At 40.4% G+C, this 25,478-nt stretch overlaps 1 protein-coding gene across 1 annotated transcript in view; it reads right to left on the minus strand.

The window, feature by feature from the left end:
- Positions 1-5,836: 5,836 nt before the first annotated feature.
- The window catches only part of gria1a (glutamate receptor, ionotropic, AMPA 1a), a gene marked incomplete in the record, with an annotated part of 156,820 nt that continues 137,178 nt past the window's right edge, over positions 5,837-25,478 (minus strand). The window contains 4 exon segments of the mRNA XM_070546355.1: positions 5,837-11,037; positions 11,039-11,124; positions 11,126-11,287; positions 17,858-17,992. Coding sequence (XP_070402456.1) covers positions 10,911-11,037; positions 11,039-11,124; positions 11,126-11,287; positions 17,858-17,992 — 510 coding nt within the window.

The raw sequence follows: 25,478 nt of genomic DNA on the forward strand, positions 1-25,478 counted from the left end.
GAGCTGTTCTTCACTTGTTGGTTTTACACTAAATGTGCACAATCCTGAGCTGGAAAGTGGCGTCACGGATGTCCTCAGTGATCCACAAACATCTTCCTCAGTTATGTAGCATGTTGCTATCCTTTAATCCCCCATCTTTTTTATTTATTTATTTCCTTTATTATTAAAATAGAAAAAAAGTACTAACAAATAAAATGAGGTTTCTCAAACCAAGAAAATGAAAAGGGAACAGAAAGAAGAGAACTTATGTTATCTGCCCCTTTTTAACTAAAATGAAATTTTTACTATGAAATAACAATAATTATAAATGAGCCTATACAAAGTAATTGCTCCACTGGTTAGCTAACTTGAGTTCAGTTTGTAAAGAAGAAAGAGAAAATTAATAGTAATAATAACAATTCAAAAAGCAAAAGGATTTTTGCACATATACCTATTCATACACATAAACATTAAAGTGCATCGCATGCCCATATGGTCGCACTTACTTCATCTATACATATACTATAGACATACACACGTATCCACTACATATACACATACACAAACATACATACATATTTATACATACACACATGAATATACCCACACACATCTTCTATAGCTTTATTTATTTATTTTTATATAATTGATTTGCACGTATATGATTCCAGTATTTCATTTTTAATTAGTTTTTTTAAAGTAAATATCGTTTTTGCATCCTTGATTACATTACATAGCTTATTCCATATTTTAACTCCATATATAGAGACACAGCACTCCTTTATAATTATTCTATGCTTAAGTATTGTAAAAAATTAATGTCCTTTTAGTTCATATTTACTCTGTTTTTTATAAATCTTCTAAGTAAAATTTTAAGAGGGTTTGTTTTGTTTGCATTATACATAAATATAGAAATATTGTAGTCCACTAGGTCAAATAATTTTAATGTTTTTGTTTTTATGAATAACGGGTTCGATGGATCTCTGTAATTGCTCCTTGTAATGATTCTTATCGCTTTTTTTGCAATATATAGATAGAATTTGTATAAGTTTTATATGTTGTGCCCCAGATTTCTATACAATAGTTCAAATATGGTGCAATAAGTGAATTATATAATAAATATAGGGAGTCATCATCCAGTGACCATTTCACTCTATGTAACATTGCAATTGTTTTAGCTATTTTAGTTTTCACATTGTTTATATGTGGCTTCCAAGATACATTTTCATCGATTATAACTCCCAAAAATTTTACTTCTTTTACTCTTGTAATATTAATATCATCTATATTTAATAGACTTGTATCATTTGAGTTACTTTTACTAAATATCATGAAACATGATTTATCAGTGTTTTATGAGTTTATCCCCATCAAGCCATAATTTTATTTTTTTCATCTGTTTGATATTATCTCCTGCATAATAAAAGGCAGTGTCATCTGCAAATAGAATACATTTTAATATATTTGATATACAGGCAATATCATTTATACACATAATAAATAGTTTTTGACCCAGTACTGACCCTTGTGGTACCCCACAAGTAATATCACGTAGATTTGATTTAATGTCATTTATTTGTACATATTGTTTCCTATCATTCATTCAAATAACGTGCTAACCATTTTAGGGCCATTGCGTTGATACCATATTTACTAAGTTTTCATCTCTGCTTCTCTACATCCCCATCTTGTAAAAAAAATATATTATTTATGGATGGTTGCACAGAATTTTAGTCAATGTAGAAACCTTTTAGTCCCACTGTGTTATTAGTGAAATGGATGTTGAAATGTTCTATTTGAGTTTTGTTTTGGCAGTGCTTAAAAAAAAGGTTCAATTTTGAGACGTTTTACTCGAGCTGGACAAGAAGAAGTACAAGTAAAATGTAATGGCTGCGCAGAGTTTTGTACCAACTCTTGGGTTTTGTTTTTCATTTCAGTTTTTCATTTATTTATTTATTTATTAAGCACCTTAATGCCACCAGCCAAGGCTGCCCAAAGTGCAATACATACTAAAATCCTGAGTCACATGACTTGGACTCGAGTCAGACTCAAGTCATTATTTTAATGACTTCTTACTTGACTTGAAAAAATCTATAAAGGCTTACGACTTGACTTGGACTTGAACGCCAATGACGTACGACTTGAATTGACTTGCATCGGTTGACTTGATGATGACTTGAGCAAATTTGATATTTTAGCACAAAAGTGGCACCACATGGACAAAAAATCATAAATCCTTCTTGGTTCTGGGTTTGATCTTGTACGGCTAACTGCAGCAGCTCTTTGTTTATAATCAGTTGCACTTCCTGCTTGTTTGAGCAAATAAATGAAGCTTTAAGAAGCTTTTATTTTGGAATTTATTTATTATCATTGCCAATAACAAAAGAGCTCATTCTGGATTTCAGGAGACACAGCCACACACATGCCCCTCTCCTCATAAATGGAGAGCGTGTGGACTGTGTCCCCTCCATCAGGTTCCTTGGGACCATCATCTCTGCTGACCTGTCCCGGTCTGCCAACACCAGAGCTCTGGTTAAAAAGGCTCAGCAGTGGCTGCACTTTCTCCGGGTCTTGAGGAGGTGTGGCCTGGATCAAAAACTGCTGCTGGCTTTCTATCACTGCTCCGTGGAGAGCACCTTCACCTACTCTCTTAGTGTGTGGTATGCAGGCTCCTCTGCTAAGGACAGGACGGCTGTTCAGAGGACAATAAACACTGCCCAGAGGATTAGTGGCTGCACCCTGCCATCCATTGAGGCCATCTCCAGAACCCGCTGCCTGAAGAGAACCGCTGCTATCCTCCGTGACCCCACCCGCCCTGCCTACTGCCTGTTTGAACTGTTGCCCTCAGGGCACCGCTTAAGGTCAGTTAAATCACACACCACCAGACTTTCCAACAGCTTCTTCCCTTGGGCCATCAGAACATTCAACACAACAGCACCATGCAACACCCCATATCCCCATCAGTAATGTGGACTAATCTGTTTTACATCCTTTTAAATTGTTGTTTTAGCAGATCTGAATCACTGGTTGCACTTTCTTGGTGTTTGCTAAATGTTTTTAAATTGTTTTTAGTCCTCTATGGTTTTGATATTTATTGTTATTTATTGTCTTGTGCACTGCTGATGGTGGACCATCTGTAATTTAATTTCCATGAGCAATTACAATAAAGTCTATTCTATTCTAAATTGAAGTTGGAGAGAGGACTTGATTATGACTTGAAAATTCAAAGTTAAGGACTTGGACTTGACTTGGACTTCCACATCATTGGCTTTGGACTCAAATTGGACTTGATTGTCTTTGACTTGGACTTGACTCTGGACTTGACTGGAAAGACTTGTGACTTACTTGTGACTCACGAAGTAGTGACTTGGTCACGCCTCTGATAAAATCATAGATCATATACATTAAAATCAGAGACAACAAAAAGACCACACTAAAATATGGATGTTACAAGACATAAAAAACACTAAAAACAAATCAAATCAAAAGGCACATAATTTCTAAAAACAATGAAAACAAACAAAAAAAAAAAATTCCAAGAATATTACCAGAAAAATAACAATAAAAACAAAAAGAGTACAAAAAACTATAAAATTAACTAGATATGTAATATTGCTTCAACTTAGCTTTAAAACTCCAGACAGTAGATGATTGTTTAATATCTAGTGGTGGTTTGTTCCACAGTTCTTGGATCATCACACCATCTAAAAGCTTGGGTATAACATTTAAAACTAACCCCTTCTTTCCACCGGAGCCGTCAGCAGCACGTTACTGCAGCCGCACGTCATAGCTGCTGATAGGAACCGCTGTGGTCAACAGAACCTTTTCCACCGGAGCCGTCAGCAGCGCGAGTCGGCCGCGTCTCAGGAGCAGCATGTCGTGGCCCTTAAGCTTGGTTTATGCTTGACGCATTCACTTTCCGCTTGGTGATGCGGCTCGCGGATGGAACGCACTTCACAACTCGCAGCGTTTATGGTTCATGCGGCTTGTCTCTGCGGTGAGCCAATATTCTCCCAAACTGTAGGGGGCAGCATGGAGCTCTACAGCATGCATCCAACACTACACCATAGTAGAAGTAGAAATCACTGTTTACAACAAGGCATTTCAGCATTTTTTAACAGCGTCCTCGTCTTTACCGACAGTGCGAGCTATTTCTCTCCAAGAATTATTAACATGTTGATCACGGTGATCTCTGAGAGCTGAATCATACAAATGTCTGTATTTACGAACCTCTGCCATACTAGTTCTTGCCGGTCCGCCATGTTTTTCCACGTCCGACCGTCCGCGTGGTTAGAAAATTTCCTAGGTACGCGGTGTGGAAATTTTGGGCCGTGCGGAGGCGCGGTGGAGGGGCGTGGTTGTTAAAATTACGCCGTTTCGCCGCGCGGAGCCTTGCGAACCTTGCGGACGCGTCAAGCATAAACCAACCTTTATGCGCCGGTTCTATTTTCTACGCGCGACGCCTCTGAAACGGGTCAAGTTCGACATTATTGGGGAAGGAAAGACAGGAAATCGGACGCGGAAACGGAGCGCAGCTCCCGAGATTTTCAGAATAATGAAACGTACTGGCTTCCGGTTGCTTTACTTTAAAAAAATGTTACTAGCTGTGCGGCCCCATGAGAAATTATCACCTAGCCAGCGGTCTCCTTTGTTTTTCAGGTGCGTATTGGCGATTATAAAACGGACAGAACATAAAACACAAACCTTTTGGAGCCATGTTGTAATTTTCTCCTGCTTGTTGTTGTGTTTACTGATGAAGTCACTTGTGTGACTTCGTGCTCTGTCGGTGACAGCTGCTCCCCTGCTGCTTCGTGTCTCGTGGGAAGGGCCAAGCAGCAGCTTACACGAGCAAGACGTGCTGCTGCAGTAACATGCTGCTGACGGCTCCCGTGGAAAGAAGGGGTAAGGATGTTTTATATTTTTTGCTCCTGATCTGAGTCATTTGATTTTGAGTAGCTGCCGATACCGAGTCCTGATCCGATACTTATATTAACTAGTGGTGCACCGATCTATCGGCCCTTGATCTTGGGTTTTTTCAAGATCAATAATTGGTGATCGGCCAAAGACTGCAATTGGTGCACTTCTAATTAATGTTAAAATAAATCATTGCTATAGAATAAATGTTTTGGACAAGTGTGTCAAAACGGGTACAAAAGTTTTGTTTTCAAAATGTGAAAAATGAAAGTCTAAAGGAACAAATGCGATTTTGAAGTTCAAACAGCGATGTTCATTTATATTTGAGAACATTACCTCATGTCCAGTTGAAACTGGTATTGTTTAATGAGTATTCATATTGGTTTTCTCAATAAAAGGAAATTGAAACAGTGACTTAATCTGCTTTTAGTTAAGATAAAATTGGTATCGGCTAGTCTGGCTTTTCTCAAGATCGGTGATTGGCCAAAGATTGCAAACAGTGCACGGCTAATATAAACCAATATTTTTAACCAGAATATTATTTTAAAAAGGGCAAAACTGATTTTACTGATGCTGATAATTAATGCAGCGACCAAACAGTTTATAGAGCACATGCCAGACGCACAAGTTCTACCTGTGTTTGCTGTAAACATGGAGTCTGAGTGATTAATGGAGACCATATAGTGAACAAGTGAAAGTTATAAACACAACAGAGACAGCTGGGTGAGACCGGTGTTATGTCAAAAAGTGTTCCTTCTCCTGTGTGAGCTGCTGCTGTAGTTGGGTAGATCATATTAAGGCTCAAATAGACCAACTGGTTTAAAGCAGTCAGCACCTCAGACACACCTGTGATGTGCTGTTTTTTTTTTATTGACTTATTTTCCATTTTTTACAAACTCACACAGAACATGTGGTGGCTGTGGAAACACAACTGAAGAAACAATCACAGTTTATTCCTTTATTCGGTTACAAAAGCATGAGGACATTGTTCCAGGACACTTTGGTTAGAAAAAAATGTTTTATTTTCAAAAATCAGACTCGTAATAGTTCTATTCTCTTATACATTACAGTAAATATATTTTAAACTATGTACCAATTTATTCAACACGGTTTTCATTAAAGTAATTGAAATCCATCCCAAAGTAAAAATACAAAAAGAGTAAACAAAAGAATTGCTCTGGTGAACAAACCAAGTTTAGATTGCTGTAATAAAATACGAAAACAAAACAAAATCACATGATTTGAAAATTTTAAGCACTTAAAAAAACCACCAAATTTTTTCAAATGGTGACATATTGAAGTAAAATAAAACATGTTACGCATCTGTGGGCCATTGAGCGTGTGTGTATGTGTGTATTTATACATGTCAAAGTGCCATTATTCTAGTATTACAACTTTTCCCAAACACATAATCCCTTTTTGTTTAATCATTTATTTTTTTCTAGAAATCTTTCATATTTTTCTTTTTTTGCCTTATAAAACCTATTTACCAAGGTGTGCTATAGACTATTATTACATCATCAGCAAAATAAATAAATAATGCAAGGACACATATGAAGAAAGAAAGAAAGAAAGTAAAGTATTCACACGGAAAATAATTCTGGCACACTGATGTGTTGTTTTGTAAGAAGACCAAATGTTTTAGGGTGATAAAAATCCATTTATATACATTGACAGGATATGTGTGGTTTCAGTAAACTTTGACTGCCCGGTCGTCATGCTTGCATGACTAAGTTGAGAGAAGTCACATAAAAATTGGTTCCATGTGTTGTTGTTTTTTTTCTTTTCAGTTCTTTTTTAATCAAAAAGACACAAAAACCCAAATGCACAGCCAAACGTGGAAGCAGGAGATGACGGCGCTGCCTTGGTCCGGCGCTAGGCCTTTGCTTTGAAATGAGAGGTCAGTTTGAATGTGCGCTTCAAAAGCTAAGGCTCACCTCAGGTACCCAGCAGCAGGAAAAACTCCATTTCAGTCAACTTTAAGTAACAATACACACCATTCACACTTTTAAACTCACTAATACCAAGTCTGAGTGATGCCGATTACAGTCAGTGTGCTCCTGAACAAACGGTTTTCCTTCAACCTCAGGCTGAAAATTTTTATGTTGACAGGTTTTCACAGATGTTTATACGTAATCTATTTAGGCTTTACAGGGATACGAGAATGGTGCTTTTTAAAACCCTATTATGTTTTTTGGGTAACACTTTAGTTTAGGGAACACAAATTAACCATAAATTAGCTACCAATTAATATGCATATTAGTGGACTACTAAGTCTTAATTAGTCATTATTAAGCTGTTATTAGGTGGTTATTACCAATGCTGAAATTCTTACATTAACAGGCCATAAATTGAGAGTTTCATCAAAATAAGCCATTCAAAATGGTTTGTTAACTGAAAGTAAATGGTTTGTTGCTGATTTTGCCAAACAAGATGATGCTCCTTTTTGTAAAAAAATATTTTGCCCGGAACTTTTCTTTTGTCAAAAATAAAAAAATGGAGAATGCTCATGAAGTGGCAAATTAACATCTTAGGGTAATTTCTTTATATAACGAAAGCAGAGCTGCTGTCAGAATTCAAATGAGCCCACAGGGAAATTTCCACTGTAGGAGCGTGAAAATAATCATAATTATTAGAAAAATAAATCAGTGCATTCCACTATAAAAAGGAAAGATTTTAGGATAAAACTGACTAAAACTAAGTATTTTTTCTAAGCAGGTTGATAAGATCTGCACATCTGAGCAGTGTCACTAAATGGATTAGGTGACAACAGTCTGAAAACATCTCCATATTTGTATAATAATTTGCATGATTAATCATGCAGAAGTATTATGTAAGTAAACCAGACGTCACTGGTGAAAACAGCTTCTGCTTTTGCCACAAATAAAGAATCCAGATGAAAACAGAGTAGCAGCAACCTGATGCTGGTTCAAATGTGTTTAAATGCCTAAATCATAGCAATCTACCCATTTTTCTATGTGAAAATGGTCAACTGCTCACAGGCAAAATCCAGGGTGCTGGTTTCCTGAGAAATCCTTTTACCCAGACATCTGAATTTCTTTCCTTGACATGTTGTGAGAGGAAGAACTCCTCGGCTAAAATGTTACTCATCAACAGTGAGCTTAATCTCTGATTCACATTGGCATGTATGACTGAACACAGCAAAGAAAGACAGCAATTAAACAAAGTGAATGCCCCCTAGTGGCAGGTCCCAGTACACAGTTCCCTTGGTGGGAACATTGACATACATCCTGGACAATTCATGTCCATAGACTCAAATTAAAGGTGTTTGTTCCCAAATGGGAGGTTCCCACCACCGTTATTTTCACCGTGTCACAGGTCCCGCCACGCCCAGACAATCCAAAAATGGGAAAAGAGGTGGAGCTAAGGGTGGGGCTGTTGCGTTTGGAAAAGGGTTAGAACAAATGAACCAGTGTAGCTACTAACTAACTTAGCTAACCCAAGAAGCTAAGAAGGGCTTCTTGGAGTGGAACATCCCACCCGCATGGCAGACTGGCTCCCATGCAAAGCTGTAGTCATGCTGATCACCTGTGGAGATCTAATATGGACTGGGACTGTTAAATTAGAAGTGGATCCTCAGACCGGTGCGATCGCAGCCGGACACATGACCTTTTATGTCAGCTCTTGCTCCATGGTCGGAGATAAGCCGGACATTAGCTACAGGCTAACCTGAAGCTAACAGAGTATTACCAGCCGTTTCCAGCAAATAAAAGATAAAAAAATTAAATAAATAAAAAATACACCGTAGAGCGACTCCACAGTAAAGGCACCTCTGGCCTTCTTATTAACAAATTCATAACTAGGTAAGCTGACCAAGGACATCAAGCTTCGTTGGTCCATCGCGGTGAAAGATTTGCGTGTCCGCCATTGTTGATGGCCCCTTCTCTGGGAGCCGGAGATCAGCGGGACATTTGCTACATATTTACCCACAGCTAACAGTTTTTCCGGGCGTTTTCAGCATGAAAAATGTTGTTGAGCGACTCAAAAGTGAAGCAGCGTCAACCAAAAGATGTTTGCTGTGGTGTTTCTGTGGTCTCTCTCAGAGATCCAGCGTGACTACAGCCTCGCTTCGGAGCCGGCCCGGCTGCCCCGGAAACGGGAACAGCCAGCCGCTTGCTATTGTCAGGCAGGAGACAGGAGAAGCTGGGCACCTGCTCAAGGTTCTTCTGCAGCTCCACTAACATATTTGACCAAGCACTTCAATGGCAGCATTTCCCCCGTTCAACCGACAAAATAAAGTACAGAAATCTATTTTTACTTACTGATGAAAAGAAGCACAAACTGCTTGGATGATCTGTTAGTAACCACAGCTTGACCTTTTGTCCAACTAATTCCACGATTAACATCCAAACACGAACACAAACACAGACAAAACTAAAGTTCAGAGAGTCAAAATAGCCGAACATCTATTAACGTGAGGCCCAGGCTGAGGCCTTTCTCCAGAGCTAGCTCTGAAGTCATGTGGAGGCTCATTCAAATGTTTAAGCATTAAATTCCACTTGAACAGAAGAGTTACAAAAAATGTACCTCCCTCAGACTTGTCATGAGTGTAAACTAGATCTATTAAACCTAAAATGGTTTTTTTGAACCAGGCTGTAAACATGTTTATTTCTGCTGTGAATTGGGCCTTTTTAACATGGGAGTCAAAGAGGATTTGCTCTCTTCTGCTGCCAGCCCCTAGTGGAGGAGGGTGGAACTACGATTTTTGCCACTTCTTCATTGACTTCAAATTTGTTGCAGAATTATGGGAGCTTGGGTGTGAATGAAGGGGGCTTTGTTGTGACTAAGAAACAAAAAACACATCAGATGATTTTTCTAGTAGTTGACTCATGTTTGAGTGAATCAAACCATGCTGCTTTATGCTCAGATATGTATTAATGAATTTTGATGTATTGTCTTATTTGATACTTAAATATTGGCCAAGGATGCAGAAATACAAAACATCATTGCCCAAGGATGTTTTGGTTTCACTTTTGAACAGTGGACATTATTGCAAATGCAACATATACCTTTCTTTGTGCGTCCTACCAACCCCTATCTGTACCACCTCCTTAGCTAGCAACAATGAGATGAAGCTAACTTCCCTGGTATTTACGGCAACCCTCACCCTGGGCCATTCTCAGCAAACTGTAAAGGCTGTTAATTTCATTCAAAGAAATACAACTAAAACTACATTGTAATGTACTGGGAATGGTGCTTTCTTCACATAAAATTTTGATTAGTCAATCTATGCTTTTTAACTTGGGTTGCAAATAAACTTGCGTGTTTATCAGTGGGCATGCAGTACTAAACAGTGTAAGGTCCCTCAGTACTGTACAATATTTGCTTTCTTCATTTCTTTACCCACATTAACCTTTGTGGATGTTTTAAATGTGACCTCCGTTTCTCTGGTCCGTAAAACTGTACCTGTGACTAAAGTTGATCTGTGTGCATTTGTGAGGATGTATGACAAGGCGTGATGTGTTCTACGAAGCTTAGCAGCAATGTGTGTTTGTTGTAGCCTGGTCAAGCTGCTGGTTCACACAACGTTCATCTGACGATTAACCAAACCACTTCTGTTGAGGTTCTCCTCTGTTGCAACGCTGTACACCACGTTTCATAATAAAACTGGGTGCATCGAACAGAGCATTTAGAAAATGAAGTAATTTGTGAAAAACGTGAGTCAAAGCAAAGGGAAATGTTCCATAAACAGATTGATAAAAGCAGTCACAAGTAATCATCTATTTCTGCGACATTTGTGCAAAAAGACACGTGCCATTGGAAAGCATGTAGCACAATGTCAGCAGTGACGGTGAGTAATGCACACGAAAGTCAACAGCTCCATAAAAATGGCACAGCGCAGTCGACACACTGAAGAATAAAGTTATTTTTTCCACATAAACGAACACTGTAAAAAATCCTTCATCACGCCCCACTGACAGCTTCTTTATTGCAGCACAATTTCCCTTTCTTTGTTCTCAATATCTTTTTAAACATCCATTGGTTTAAAATAATAATTAAAAAAATGTTGAGTGTCTCTGTTCATAGTTTGTCAGGAGCGGTTTGAGAGTGCATTTTGGCTGTAAGTTTTTTCTTTTTAAATAGGGCACATCAACAGCCAGGAGAGTAGATTGGTCAAGCCAGGATTTTTGAGGTCATCGGAGTCCTGTGCTCGTCTTTGGCCCCACCAGGCCAGTTGGTTGCCGCCGGCACAGTAAGATGGCAGTCACATGCCGGAGGCACCCAGTCCCATGCTGGCTGTGTGGCTCATACAGGGCAGTGTCTGAACGGTCTTGGGGAAGTCGTGGGTGAGGATTCGTCCATTCTCTCCTCCGCTCCCATTACCACTCATCCTGGTCAAGGTGGAGCAGCGCATGGCGTCGTTGATGGATTGCTGCCGGAAACAAACAGGTTCAAGTTAGCCTGCACACCTGGTATCTGCCGGGTAGCACAGACTTTATAAAGCATGTACCTCACTAGGCTGCAACTGTTGGCGACTAGTTTGAGACACAAAATTGTGAGAAAATACACACGTTTTCAGTTAGAATCATTGAACTGGTCTTTACAACAATTTTGCATAGTTAAAACATTCAAAATTGCTCAAATTCCATGTTTGATTTAGTCATTAAGTATCTCTCTCCTCTCCAACTTCTCCTGAAGAATCCTGTAGAAGACATATAACTCCTCCAGCCAGGTCTGTGTCTGTTCAGGGGTCTCCCCTATGGGTGACATGCCTGAAAAACCTAGAAAGAGAGGTGACCTAGAGCTGTCTTACTCAAATGCACAAACAACCCAAACTAACACCTTTTGATATGGAGGGGAAATAGCTCTCCAAAATCATTCCATCCATCCATTCATCCATCTATCAATTCATCCATTGGAGCTGATGTCTACCTCTAGTGGTAATCAGGCGAGAGGAAGGAGACACCCTGGACAGGTTACCAGCAAAAGGCACATTTACACCATGGTCAGCTCAGCATGGATCTGGTGGGGACGGCCCTCCCTCCTGCAGCCAGGTTGTGTTTACATTGTAATGTGAATGTGCTGATCCTACCAGGGCCGGACCAACCAGACCATAGTATAAATGCACCATTAAGACTGACAAGAGAAAAGAAACCAGCCACACTTCTCAGCAGCCTAGTGGTATGAGTGTCCATCCTGGACTGGGAGATTGGGATTCAAATCATGTCGGATCATACCAAAGACTAGAAATGTGATCTACAGCCTCCCTGCTTGACACTCAGCTGAACTGGATTGGAGGGTTAAACCACCAAATAGTTTTTGAGCGCAGTCACTGCTGCAGATCACTGTATTCATGCACTATCACTGCAGGAACTGCCGAGGATAACGATCAACAATGCACACCGGATCTAGGCCACATCTAAGACCTTTGCCTACCCCTACCTAAAATGTGTTTTTGGACGGATAAACACATTCTTCAGTAGAAATAAATGTACTGGGGGTGAATGTAGACCCATCCAAGATGGCGTCTGGCCACTATGGCTACACCAAGGGTGTCTATGGGTGTTTCTCAATGCCAAAGAACCTCGCCTTGAAGTCTTGGCCCAGCCCCGGTTGCCTAGGAGATACGTCATCAGGAGCCGCTAAGTTGTGTTCCAGTGTTCATGTTCTACTGAGGCGTGTGTTCTCCGTTTCTTAGCCGTTTAGCTAGCTTAGCAAGGATACACGGGAGGTGTCTTGTAGCCTAGCCTTGGTCAAAAATTACCCAGAATGCACCGCTGTATTTTGAAAAAGACGGTGAATCATAAGCCAGCAGCTACTTCGGGGACAAATTTCAAGTTTCAAAGTCAGCCAGCTAATTTAAAATATTTTTTCTTTAGATCCAAATAAGTTATCTATTTAATTTAAAAAGTATAAGGCTCATTATATATTTATATTGAAACTAATACATATAAAATATACGTTATCTCCCGTGTCATGTGACATTACGTGACAGCGACTTCCACGCAAGTCTGTTCCATTTAGCCATTTTCTTTGACCAAGGAAGGACAGTGTCCTCGTAAGCAAGACACCTGGCCTCGCAAGACGTTGCCTCGCAAGGCCAGGCGCCTTGACATTGAGAAACACCCTATGTACTGTATATGATGTCTGTGGCTGTGCCGAGTGCAAAGTTCACCGTATTAAGCAACCCACAATGGTGGCCACTACTGGCTGGTAGGTGTAAACATAAGCCTGTCAAAAATAAATCTTTGATTATTTTTTTAGCTTTTAAAGGAAAAACTTCATTCTCCACACCCTGTGTGGGTATTCTTTAAAAAAGTATATAGCTTTTAAATAAATTGTTTCACATTCAACCTATAATTATATTTACATTTTAATTATCATGACATAGCATGTGTCTGATTTTGTGAAAAAGCATAATAAAATGTCTTTGTAGGTGGCTGATCACCTTCCTCAGTAGAAGTAAATGCAGCGGAGGTGAAAGGGAACTCATTCAAGATGGCGGCCCGCTACTACGCTAGCTCCAATAGGCAGTGCCAGTCCGCGGGGTGTCTACGTAAATTATGCCTGTGATAAACCATATTGAGAAGGATTTTAGTGACTACTTTGAGATTAAACAAGTGTTTCAAACATGTCACCAAGCTTGTCATCAACAGTTGCAGTCCAGCAAGCTAGAGAGAAACACAGACGGCTAATGCAACTGTTAGAGCCTGCAGCACATGGATAGGTAAGGGTAAATTGTTAAGCAATGTGTCACATAAGAAATATTTGCAGGTGATGCAGGTCTCTGTCTATCAGATGTGCTGATTTGTTAAAAGAGGTGCAGAGCAACGTGTGGGTAGTAAGATCAGAGCTGAGGCTCCACTTGTTGGTTCAGTAGTGTCGTTCTCCAGGCTAGCGTGATAAAAGGCAGAAGGCTTGAAAGTTGACTTAATGATGTGTGATGCCTGTGTGTGTTCCTGCTGACATGTGCGTCTTTGTCCGCATCCCCCGTTCAGCACCTGATTAAATTGGGCAAAGCAAGAGTGATCTTCAGCAACTGATAAGTGCTGCAAGGGGATTGGAGAATCATAACAGCCTCTAATTGGAACTGTGTTGTTGATTCCTTCAAAGCAAGCAGCACAAAGGCACCACTGGACTCAGCCTCCTCGCTAGTTTCATCAGCATGCTGATCAGGTGCCTCGTCGTGGGCTGATTACAATAGAATGATTCATGCAGAAGTTCCTCCCTTGTCTCGGCGCTGCCATGTATGTGTCTGCTTAGTTAAGAGTATATGAGTGTGTCCTTTGATGTTGGATGACTAAACCAAAGGTGCATTTATTGCAAATTGATCCATGAAGCAGACATCTAAAAGCTACAGTCTCATAAAAATACTGATGGAAAAACCTCACATCTTCTGGTGAAGAGTGAAGCAACAAGTCCTCAATTTCACATCTCTGAACACACAACAAGGTAGATTTATTGGGTTTTAGGCTGAAGCGGTGATGGAAGACATGCGAGCCGAACCACGACTGCCTCGTGGTTTACATAGAAACGATGTTCACCACAATGGGCCCTGCAGTCAGCAAAAAGAGAGGAGGGGACAGAACTGCTCAGAGCGACAGAGGTAGATTGATGTACCACTGTGATTCAAATTGCCTTTATACCTGTGCTGAAAGTCAAATTTATGAAAAGGGTACAAAAGATTACAGTAATGAGTTTGGTAATGGGATTTAACAAGTACCCTGCTTGGAACATTTGTGAGCTGAATATAAATAGAAACCTACGATGCAGAAAATCAGACTTAAATTGTATATTATGACATTAAACAGTTCATAATTTGGTGACATGCTGTAAGGTGAAAGCATCTTGTGCTGGCCTTTGTTTCTTTGTGTTTTAATTTAAAATGTGCCAGGCTTTGTTTTAAAATTAAAATATGAAAATGTATGTTGGCCATGACACACAAGTCAGCTCTAAAAAGCTACTCTTTCATTAACCAACATTTCAATGTTACGGTGAAATGTTTTTATTTGCTTATCGACTGACTGTGTGAGACTCGTTTTCACTCATCATCTGGAATCTGCTGGCGCTGAGCTGTAGCTGGAACAGCTGTGTTAACTGTGTTAACTCTATGAAGACCTCTGCATGCCCCCTCGACATCTTACCCTCATCTTTGTTTAAAAGTGCTTTTCAGTCCATCGGTCCCAGCGTGCTCTCTATAATTAATGCTTCTCTGGTCTCTGGTCAGGTCCCTGCTTACTTTAAGAACGCTGTAATCCACCCGCTTCTTAAAAAAACGAGTCTCGACCCCTCTCTCCATAGCAGCTTCAGACCCAGCTCTAAACTTCCGTTCATCTCCAAAATCTTGGAAAAGGTTGTGGCTAAACAACTCACAGCTGCTCTTGATGAACATAACATCTATGATAGCTTCCAGTCAGGATTTCGTAGAGCTCGTTCTACTGAAACAGCTCTTCTTAGGGTCTCTAATGACCTTCTGACTCACAGTGATGCAGGGGACTGTTCTGTTCTGGTCCTGCTGGACCTGACTGCAGCCTTTGGCACTGTTGACCATCACCTGCTACTGGAGAGGCTGAGAGACTGGAAAGGCCTATCAGGAACTGCTCTGGAGTGGTTCTCCTCTTATCTTTCTGAGCGCTCCTTTTCTGTGGCCATCTCCAAGTTTTGATCCTCCACCACCTCTCTTACCCATGGTGTCCCACAAGGTTCTGTGCTGGGGCATCTGGTCTTCCTCCTCTATCTGCTTCCTCTTCAGCACATCCTGAGCTCCTTCAAAGGAATCTCCTACCATCTTTATGCAGATGACATCCAACTGTACATCTCCTTTAAGCCCCGTGAGATGTCTAAGCTGCAGCTGTTACACACCTGCTTAGACTCTATCAAAACCTGGATGGCTGGGAACTTTCTACAGCTGGATGAAGATAAGACTGAGATCCTCATCTGTGCCCCAGACAAGCTGGTTCCCAAAGTCAGAGACTCTCTTGGTCAGCTTGCTACTCACACCAAACCCTCTGTCAGGAATATTGGTGTGACCTTTGACCCAGCTCTCACCCTGGATTCTCATGTCAGTTCTCTTGTTCGCTCTTCCTTCTTCCATCTCAGGAACATTGCTAAGCTGAGTCCCAATCTGTCCCGCTCTGAACTTGAGACAGTTCTCCACACCTTCATCTCCTCACGCTTAGACTACTGTAACTCTCTTTTCACGTGTCTGAGCAGAACCTCCCTGAACCATCTACAGGTGGTTCAGAATGCCTGTGCTCGGCTTCTGACCAAGTCCTCCAAACACACCCACATCACCCCGCTTCTCCTCCAGCTTCACTGGCTGCCAGTCAACTTCAGGGTTCATTTCAAGATCCTGGTTCTGGTCTATAGGGCCTTACATGGACAAGCACCATCTTACATGGGTGATCTTCTCAGTCCCTACACCCCCAGCAGGTCCCTGAGAACCAGTGACCAAAGCCTACTGGTTGTGCAGCACCAGGCTAAAGACCAAAGGTGACAGATCATCTGCTGCTGTGGCCCCCAGACTCTGGAACTCTCTCCCCCTGAGCCTGAGATCAGTGGACTCAGTGGTCTCCTTCAAAAAGCAGCTGAAGACTCACTTGGTCAAGCTGGCTTTTGTATGACCTTCTTCAACTCCTCTCTCTTTATTCTGCTCTCCCCACCTATTCCACCTTCATCAGGATCCACTGATTTCCCTCTTTCCTATTCACTCTCTCTCTTAACATTTTTTCTTTTAAATCCCAATTGTCTATTTTTGATCATTTTAAACATATTTTTAAACATTTTCTAAATGCTTTTTTATATTTTTAAATTTTTTGTTTTTGTGAAGCTCCTCGTGATTTTTATCGTGAGAGGCGCTATAGAAATGATATTTTCTTCTGTGAAATTCGGGTCATGGTGTTGACAAAATGGCCTGCAGTTACCACATTTGACCACTGGATGTCATTCTTACTTCATTCTTACATAATGCACCTTTAACTGATTCGACTTATTTTAATAACAAAATCTTTGTATTCGACAAAGTTTATCTCTGTGTGTGTATTTTGGGTCTTCCCCACCTTCCAATGTGGCAGAAATATTACTAATTTGTTTTTTGATTTATTTTTAAATTTCATCTGGGTGATTGTAATACAAAACATACAAGTATGCGCCACATGCAAAAATTCTGGTAAAGGATGAAACATTACTTTGTTGCATCAGTACTGCAGTCATTTGTTTTTATTCATATCTGTTTTTTAAGGGATATGTGCAGTTTTAAAGCTACAACTGCTTAAATCTTGCTCAAATCGGTCAAATAAATATGTAAAGTCAAATGTGCAATAACTGTCAAAGGGGAAATGCTAAATTCACAAAGACAAAAAATACTTTTGTTAATACATTAAATATTTTTTATGTTAAAAGTGGTCTACAACTGTAATAAAGGCATGAATGTGTAAATAAAGCGCTCCATGATTAAATGTATGCCAGTGGTTCTACAATTTGGGATGTTCAAGCCACAGGGACTCACAATTAACATAAAAAAAGGATCACAATAAAAAAAAAGAAAGATTAAACATAGTAAAAAGTGCATTGAACTGGCATGGACTAGCCCAAATGTTAGGATGTTGGAATCTCAAGAAAGCACGATGAACAGGCATAATGGCAATTTTAAAATCAAGTGATTTCCAGACACTGTAAATCTGTGACAAAGACTGAGCAAAGAAGCGGCAGAGGCAGAGAGAGGGTACAGGAGAGCTTTGGCACTGCGGTGGAAGCCATGAGTGGCCCTACTGCTGTCACGGGTAGATGGGCAGGACGGGGTGGAGGCAAATGCATCATCATCAGGGTTACATCGCAGCATTTCCTACCCCATGGCCGTGCTCTGCCCTTATATCTTAACAGTGTTGTTGGCGTACAGGCCGTAGCTCTGCAGCTCTGCGTAGGTGGCGCTAGCACCACTTTCTAAGGCTGAGCAGTGAAAGGCCTGAGCGGCTGTGGCTGCAGCAGCTCGTGCGGTGGACACCTTCATTCGGCGCGACTCGGTCCGGGACTTGTAGCAGAACTCCACCAGAGCCACTAGCATGGCCAGGCCCAGCCCCCCGATCAGGATGTAGAAAACTCCCGCCACGTTGCTGAGGCTCAGAGCGCTCGTCTTGTCCTGAAGGAAGAAGGGCCAGAGCCAAGTAGTGAGGACAATAAAACCACAAATATAATAACAAATAAATGGACTCCAACTCAACACACATGTAATCAAACACTAAATACACACAATAAACACACACTGATCCAACTGAAGGAAAAATAAGCAGAAAAAACCCCCACAACACCTATTCTAGAGGCCTGTCTCACATGGGTGCATTTATGAGCTGACTTTATTCAGATTGCTCCAGTAGAACATTAGCAGAAATAAAGTTTCTGACCAGACTTGCAGCTCAAAAACACACAAGGGAACATTCAGTCAGCACCCAAACACAGCAGGCGCTAGAAAACATTAGGGGTGCAGAGGAATGTCCCTTCAGCGCTTGGCATATTTTACCATCTGCACCAATAAAAAGACTGCCATAAATTTTGTGAAACAGCAAAGTGTTCTCACAAAGAGGCCAACACAGCAGGTAGGTGTGAAAGCCATTAATAAACCCTACTGCTGTATGCTAATCACACTGAGGAGCTTTCAGAGGCTGCTGACGATTACGTCGGCAAACCCTTACCATCGCCTCAGGAACACGAGGACACCTGACCACGCCGCGCTTAGCACGCCGTCCATCAGCTGGGAGGAATTTAGTCACGTTACATTTTTCTAATTTAATTATATGTAAACTATCCTCATCTGCGTTAACAGAAGCAATTAAAATATTGGACATTCCCTTTGTGAGGCAGGCCTCAGTCACATCTTTGGAAAACGTTCATGCACAAAACTGTAAACTTGTCTTTTTCTTTCCAGCTAAAGCGCGTTAACACTCCACAACACATGCATTCATGCAGCAAAGGCAAGTGAACTAAAGTCTTCAGTTTTACATGGATTTCTACAATAAAGTCATTTATCTCCATCACTGTGGCACCTGCTTACATCTAATAATTGCCTGCAGAGTAATGGGATCATTAGGACCACGAATCAGTCAGCCTAAAATATTTATTGAGGGTTTTATTCTGTGAAATTCAAATACGGAGAAGAAAAGTATTAGTCAAACAGCTAGGTTTCTTTCCTGCACTATTTGAAGGTCTAAAAGTCTTTAAGGTTGAAAATAAAATCTCAAACAAACTTGTTTTTATGATCAACCTGAAGATGAAAAGCTTTCAAGCTTTCTGCAGGAAGTGATTCTGTTATGAAATCATTTGTATTTCTATTAGAAGAAACAACTGAAAACAAAAGAAGCTAAAATGCTGCTTTTAGTTTGTTCTGTTCTTGATGAGAACCTTGAATAAAACATAAAATCCTCTAAATGTTTGTGAAAACTAAATTAGTCTTGGTGTTAGAGGTGAAGCTGATAGAAACAATCAGCTACTTCCTGTTCAAAATGAGTGAACACATCTACCTTACAGCTAAATGTGCGTTCAACAACTGTCACTAACCTGTTTTGTGTTGTTCATAAAGCGCCTTGGGCTTCCTGACAGGGTTGCGGAAGGCGCTTTATAAATAAAGCTTTGATTTGATTTGATTTGATGATTAAGTTATTGTGTAAAAAGTGAAATTTAAAGAGCGAGAGGGAGGCAGAATGGAGTCTTTCCATTGATTTCAGAGATGAAGAAGAGAATAGAAAGGTTTGTGTCAGAGAGCAAATGTTTAGTTAGCAGTTAGAAGTTTGGAAATTTTAGTTAACATCCAATAAATTAAAAAGCCACCACATAACAAGTGTAATCATTCAATCGCATTAAGAATGAACATATGGGTAATTGTTTAGAGGCCCTATTATAAATTATCTGTCTCTGCAAAACAGCAGGCAGAGGAAAGAGAGAATAACTCAACAGACGACGGCCGGTCATGGTGTCAGAGCATCCCGTTCTCATTTACAGCGCAATAACAAATCCCCTACTGAACATGTCCCCCTGTTAAAATGGAGACAACCAAACCTCCCGTCTTCTTCCTGATTCTTGTCATGATTTATGCAGGAGAGCATTTTTACGCAAGATGGAAATAAACAGAGTGGATGGGTGTGGTCTGAAGGCCAAAAGGCATTTTTTTTCACAATTCCACTATTTCTAGGGGTGTGAAACTTCGATTTGAAGATGCTATTCAAATTCTTCTCTCGTGTGCCACTTCCAGGATTAACTCATTTCTTCTGTAAGTTAGAAATCTGCCGGGGGTCTGTCATGGAGCGGTGTCTGTGATGGAGGAGTGGGTGTGATGGAAGTCCATACATCACCTTCTCAAGTAACAAAACGTGGAAATTTTGGATTAATTCAGAATCTTCGTAAATAAGAATCTCCATTTGGACGTGAATCGATTTTTTTCCGGCACTATTTCCCACATTTATCATCTTCCCTGAGAACCTTTCCCTTTTAACACGATGTTTCCACATTCCGGCACAAAAACGCAGATCGGTCCTGGGAAACTGAATCAGAGGCTCTCATGACAGAACGTGCAATTGTCAGGGAAAACTGCTTCTCGACTCACTAGATAACCTAAAATGCTAAGGCTCACAGATTCAGCGGGCAAACATGGTGTGATTCCATGCCATAAACAGACAGGTGGTCCACACACACGCTCTCCAGTGAGAGACTTTACGTGGGAATATCTCCAAGGGCAGAATACGCTAAGATGTTTTCATCTGTCGTGTGCTTCTTTGTTTCTTCTTCTTGTCCTCTTTAAAGAAGGATTATTATAAAATTATCAGTGAGTATTTAGAAGAAAATGTTTATTGGAACTTCTTTTAAGTCTATTCAGTTTATTCTATTGGAGATTTTAATAAAAAAAATTGAAAATATGAGTAAAGTAACGGTAAGAATTCATAAAGGATACATTTGGCCATATATTGTACTTGTTTATATGTTAAATGGATATATGACATTTTAACAGCAATTTATAACAACTCTGATATATCCACCACACCCTATTTATCTACATGTCTTCACACACTGGAAATGAACAGAAAAAAACTCATCAACTGGTGAAATTATAACAACAGAAAATAAATCAAACAGCCGTTAGAGTACCACCAGAGTACCGGTACAAATATAAGACAGTATTTCTGGAAATTGCATTTTAAAATGCGGTTGTTGTTGTTTTACTTTAGTAAATCTTTTTTTTTCTTAGCAATCAGAACAGAACGTGTTTTCTTTGACACCAACAGTCTCTGAGCCACAGAGAAAACTGAGATGTAATGAGCCGCAGTTGCACAGGAGGCACGCTAAAAAAGATGCCTTGTTCCATAAATCTGCTGTTATTGATCTAGCTTATTTCATGGAGGGAATACGTCCCCAACAAAAACCTACTATAATAAAACAACATTCTGCTCAGTCCAATGAGCTCTGTTGGAGGAAGGCTTGAGTCTGGGGACCCTTCACGACACACTGGGTGGTTCTGCTGATTTGTGATCAAACAAATGTACACCCTGCATTATAATTAACACAACTTTTCCCAACACTTTCACTGTGGAACTATGAAAAAATTGTGTTAAAGCATGAATTTATAAAGTAGGCTTTAATCTTAGCTGAGAAAAATCTGGCCTCCTGCTGCACAGACATTTAGGCCCTGTCCACATGTAGCCGGGGATCTGCCAAAACGTAGATATTTTTCTACGTTTTGGCCTGTCATCCACACGAAAACGGAGTTTTTTCACACGAAAACGGATCTTTTTAAAAACTCCGGCCAAAGTGAAGAACTGCGTTTTCTCCGTTTTGGGTGTCTGCGTGTGGACAGACAAAACCGGAGTTTTAAGGTCCGCAACGTCACTTTCCGCGACAAAATAATGCTGACATCACGTGTGCCACCTGTGTTTACACTAGCCGACAGCATGGATGCCCTCAGAGCTGCGCTCGCTTTATCAATTGTCCAAGCGCCTTTTGCGTGTTTGTTTTTGCAAGCGGAATTACTGCTCCTTGCGGAAGACCACAAACGAGGCGGACGAGGTTAAGAACGGGGGAAGTACTGCCGCCTACAGGTCTGGCATGTCCTTAACAACGTATTTATCCAGTTACGTGTGGGCCATGGTGTGGACAGAGTTTTTTTTTTAAACGAGGTGGTGTGGATGCAAGTTTTTGGAGGGGCGGATATTCGTTTAAAAAAACACGGCTACGTGTGGACTAGGCCTTAGTTCTGTGCCCAATTAGAAAACAGCCACGCTGTCTCTGTTCATCCTGTCACCCTTCTGCCCACAGTAATGCATAAAAGCCCCACATGTGCAACTAAAAGTGGAGAAGTGAAAAAATGATCCACTTGTTTCAAAAACATCGGGACACTTGGAGCAGATATCTGATGTATTTACTAAAGTTATACATCAGGTCCACCTGACCTGTGGCTGCTATTGTGTCTTATGGGCCATTCCCATCTGTACCGGGTCGGCCCGGGCCGGGTAGCGTAGGTTGTTTACATATCTGGGTGGCCTGGTATTTTTCCGGGCCAACCAAGGCTCATTCTCAGCCCTCTTCTCGAGGGGGTCTGCTTCAGGCCGACCAGGGCCAACACACCCACTGCTGACAGCAAATGCACACCTTCCATTAGAGCAAGCCTCTGATTGGTGGGTAGAATCAGCCCACATGGGCTTAAGGCAAGGATGTGTGGAATCAACCGGGCCAGGCTGGGGCCGACTGGGGCTACCCGGCCCGGGCCGACCCGGTACAGATGGGAATGGCCCATAAAAGAGACTTTTCTGCAGAGGTGTGACCAAGTCACTGCTTTGCAAGTCACAAGTAAGTCACAAGTCTTTCCAGTCAAGTCTCGAGTCAAGTCCAAGTCAAAGACAACCAAGTCCAAGTCGAGTCCAAAGTCAATGATATGGAAGTCCAAGTCAAGTCCAAGTCCTTAAATTTGAATTTTCAACTCATAATCAAGTCATCTGTCATTTTAATGACAATGACAATGAATACATTCCAGAATAAAAGCTTCTTAAAGTTTCATTTATTTGCTCAAACAAGCAGGAAGTGCAACTGAAGTTGATTATAAACAATGTGCTGCTGCAGTTAGCAGTACAAGATCAAACCCAGAACCAAGAATGATTCATGATTTTTGTCCATGTCGTGCCACATTTGTGCTAAAATATCAAATATAATCAAGTCATCATCAAGTCAACAGATGCAAGTCAGTTCAAGTCATTGGCGTTCAAGTTCAAGTCAGGTTGTAAGTCTTTATAGATGTTATCAAGACAAGTCAGAAGTCATTAAAATAATGACTTGAGTCTACACCTCTGCTTTTCTGCAATTCTATAGTTTCTGCACAAAAAGTGTAATTGCTTTTTTATTGATAGTAGAAAACCTCCTGTAAGATTAAAACGCCTCTTCACACAGGACTGAAGAGCAAACATCTAAACTGAGCACAAACATCAGCAGAACAAATTGTTCCTGTCTCTTAATTTTCATAGCTCCTGACAAAAAAAGTTATTTTCTAAACCTTTACACTGTTGTCAGTTTCCCAACATGGTTATTGATATGGACTTCTCCAGATATCTGTAAGCAGACACGGTAAAACTTAACATGTGGACCCAGGGGTCAAATCTTGAAGGGATGTCTAAATATTTTTGTGGAATCAACCATGCACAGTAAAGGTGAGGGCATCGTAAAAGTTCCCAACATAATGTTTGTCAGAGCTGCTGTGAACTCTAGGAGGTCAGAGCTTTTTAAAAATGGTAGCTATCCAGTTGCGGTGCAGATTTACACCAAAATATTTAACAGTTTGACAGGATGGTCTTACTTCAACTCCAAAGTTAATTGCTGCCAAGTTATAACAAATTAAAAACAATTTACACTGTGATTTGTTCAAAGAGCAAGTCACCCTCAAGTCAACTTTTATTTTCTGATAAAGGATAAAAATTAGTCTCTAATAGTGTTGTAGACCATGTAGTCATTATTTTTGCATTTAGTGCATTAAAATTCAGCAGGCAGTATAGCACCCTCTTCAGGATGAAAGTATGCACAGCATTGAATTTTAATCAGCTATTGCCACTGGCTAAGAGGTATCCTGTGACAATGCCAGTGCCATATTATGTCAGCTATGCTGCCACTGTGGACTATTGACAAAAAACTAAAAGAAGTCTGGAACCCAACCGGGTTTTGTCACTGGCGAATTTTTAGATACTACTCACACAGCGGGATGAGACTAGATATGTCAGAACGGCAACACTCATGCTAAATGAAAATCTAATTTTCACACAAGTAATCACCAATTGAACCGATTTTATTAAAATAAAAAATAATCTCACAATTCACTGTGGTGGATGGTAACACGTGTCCTTCATGGTGAGATATAGAATTATCATTATCAAATAAGTAACATAAACATCACATATATCATTTGAGGTCTATCACAGTCTGCCCGTCTTCCTCTAGAAATACATGAACGTTAATCTTACCCTGGAAAACATGTTTGCTGCAAATCTGAAAATACTGTGAGGAGTGCTGACAGTTTGATTGATTGCTGCAGTTCATTCCCATTTTCTGTCTCCATCAAAGTTATTTAAAAAAGACGAGTTGAGATTGCACCCTTGTCTGTTACCCTTTTACTGTTGAGTCAATTAAATAAAAGTTATATAAGGCTACAACGAGCTTGTTTTGATTAGCTTCAATGGAGTTTAGTAGTCTGTACCTCTGACTACTGCAGCTCCGCCCTCTCTACATAAGGGGACACCTCCTTGTGGGGCATTTTCAATCAGGAAATGTGGGAGTACTAAGACTCTGGTAGGGGGGTGACTTGCTCTTTACGTTTTATTTTTGCAACACAGCATTTTATTTTCAGACCCCTGGGAGGCACTGAAAGTGCAACACTTTCTGATCACGGTAGTAATTATGCATGTAAATGACAATCGAGATCCCTGTAAATAATCAAAATCAACCGTAGTGTAAAGGTTTATAAAATAATGTTCATTTAAATCTCTGAAGTGTCAAATTTTGGAAATTAAAACAGTTTAATCTGCTCAGTGGTCTGGTGGTAGAGTGTCCGCCCTGGGACTGGGAGATCGGGGTTCCAATCCCGGTTGGGTCATACCAAAAACCCTAAAAACGGGACTCAATGCCTCCCTGCTTGACAATCAGATTTAAGGGATTGGATTGGGGATTAAACCTCCAAATAGTTCCTGATGTATTGAATGTGGGGAGGTAATTTGACCAGTGTGATGATGACTAATAAGACTTAGGGTGTTTCTCAATGTCAAGGCGCCTTGTCTTGCGAGGAGATGTCTTATGAGGCCAGGCGCCTTGCTTATGAGGACATAGTCCTTCCTTGGTCAAAGAAAAAGGTTAAATGGAACAGAGTTGCATCACGTGACTGCAGCTTCCACGGTGGTCACGTGACCTGGGAGATAACGTTATGTTTTATACACATTAATTTCAATATAAATATATAACGAGCCTTTTACTTTTTAAATTGTGCATGTTTGTGAAATTAAATATGTAAGTGAGTTACTACCCGCTAGCCACTGAAGCTGCAACTAATAAGCAACTAACCAACCATAGATAACTTCTTTGAATCTAAAAAAAAAAAACATTTAAAATGAGTT

The sequence above is a fragment of the Nothobranchius furzeri genome, chromosome 2, assembly GCF_043380555.1.
Source record: "Nothobranchius furzeri strain GRZ-AD chromosome 2, NfurGRZ-RIMD1, whole genome shotgun sequence".
NCBI lineage: Eukaryota > Metazoa > Chordata > Actinopteri > Cyprinodontiformes > Nothobranchiidae > Nothobranchius > Nothobranchius furzeri.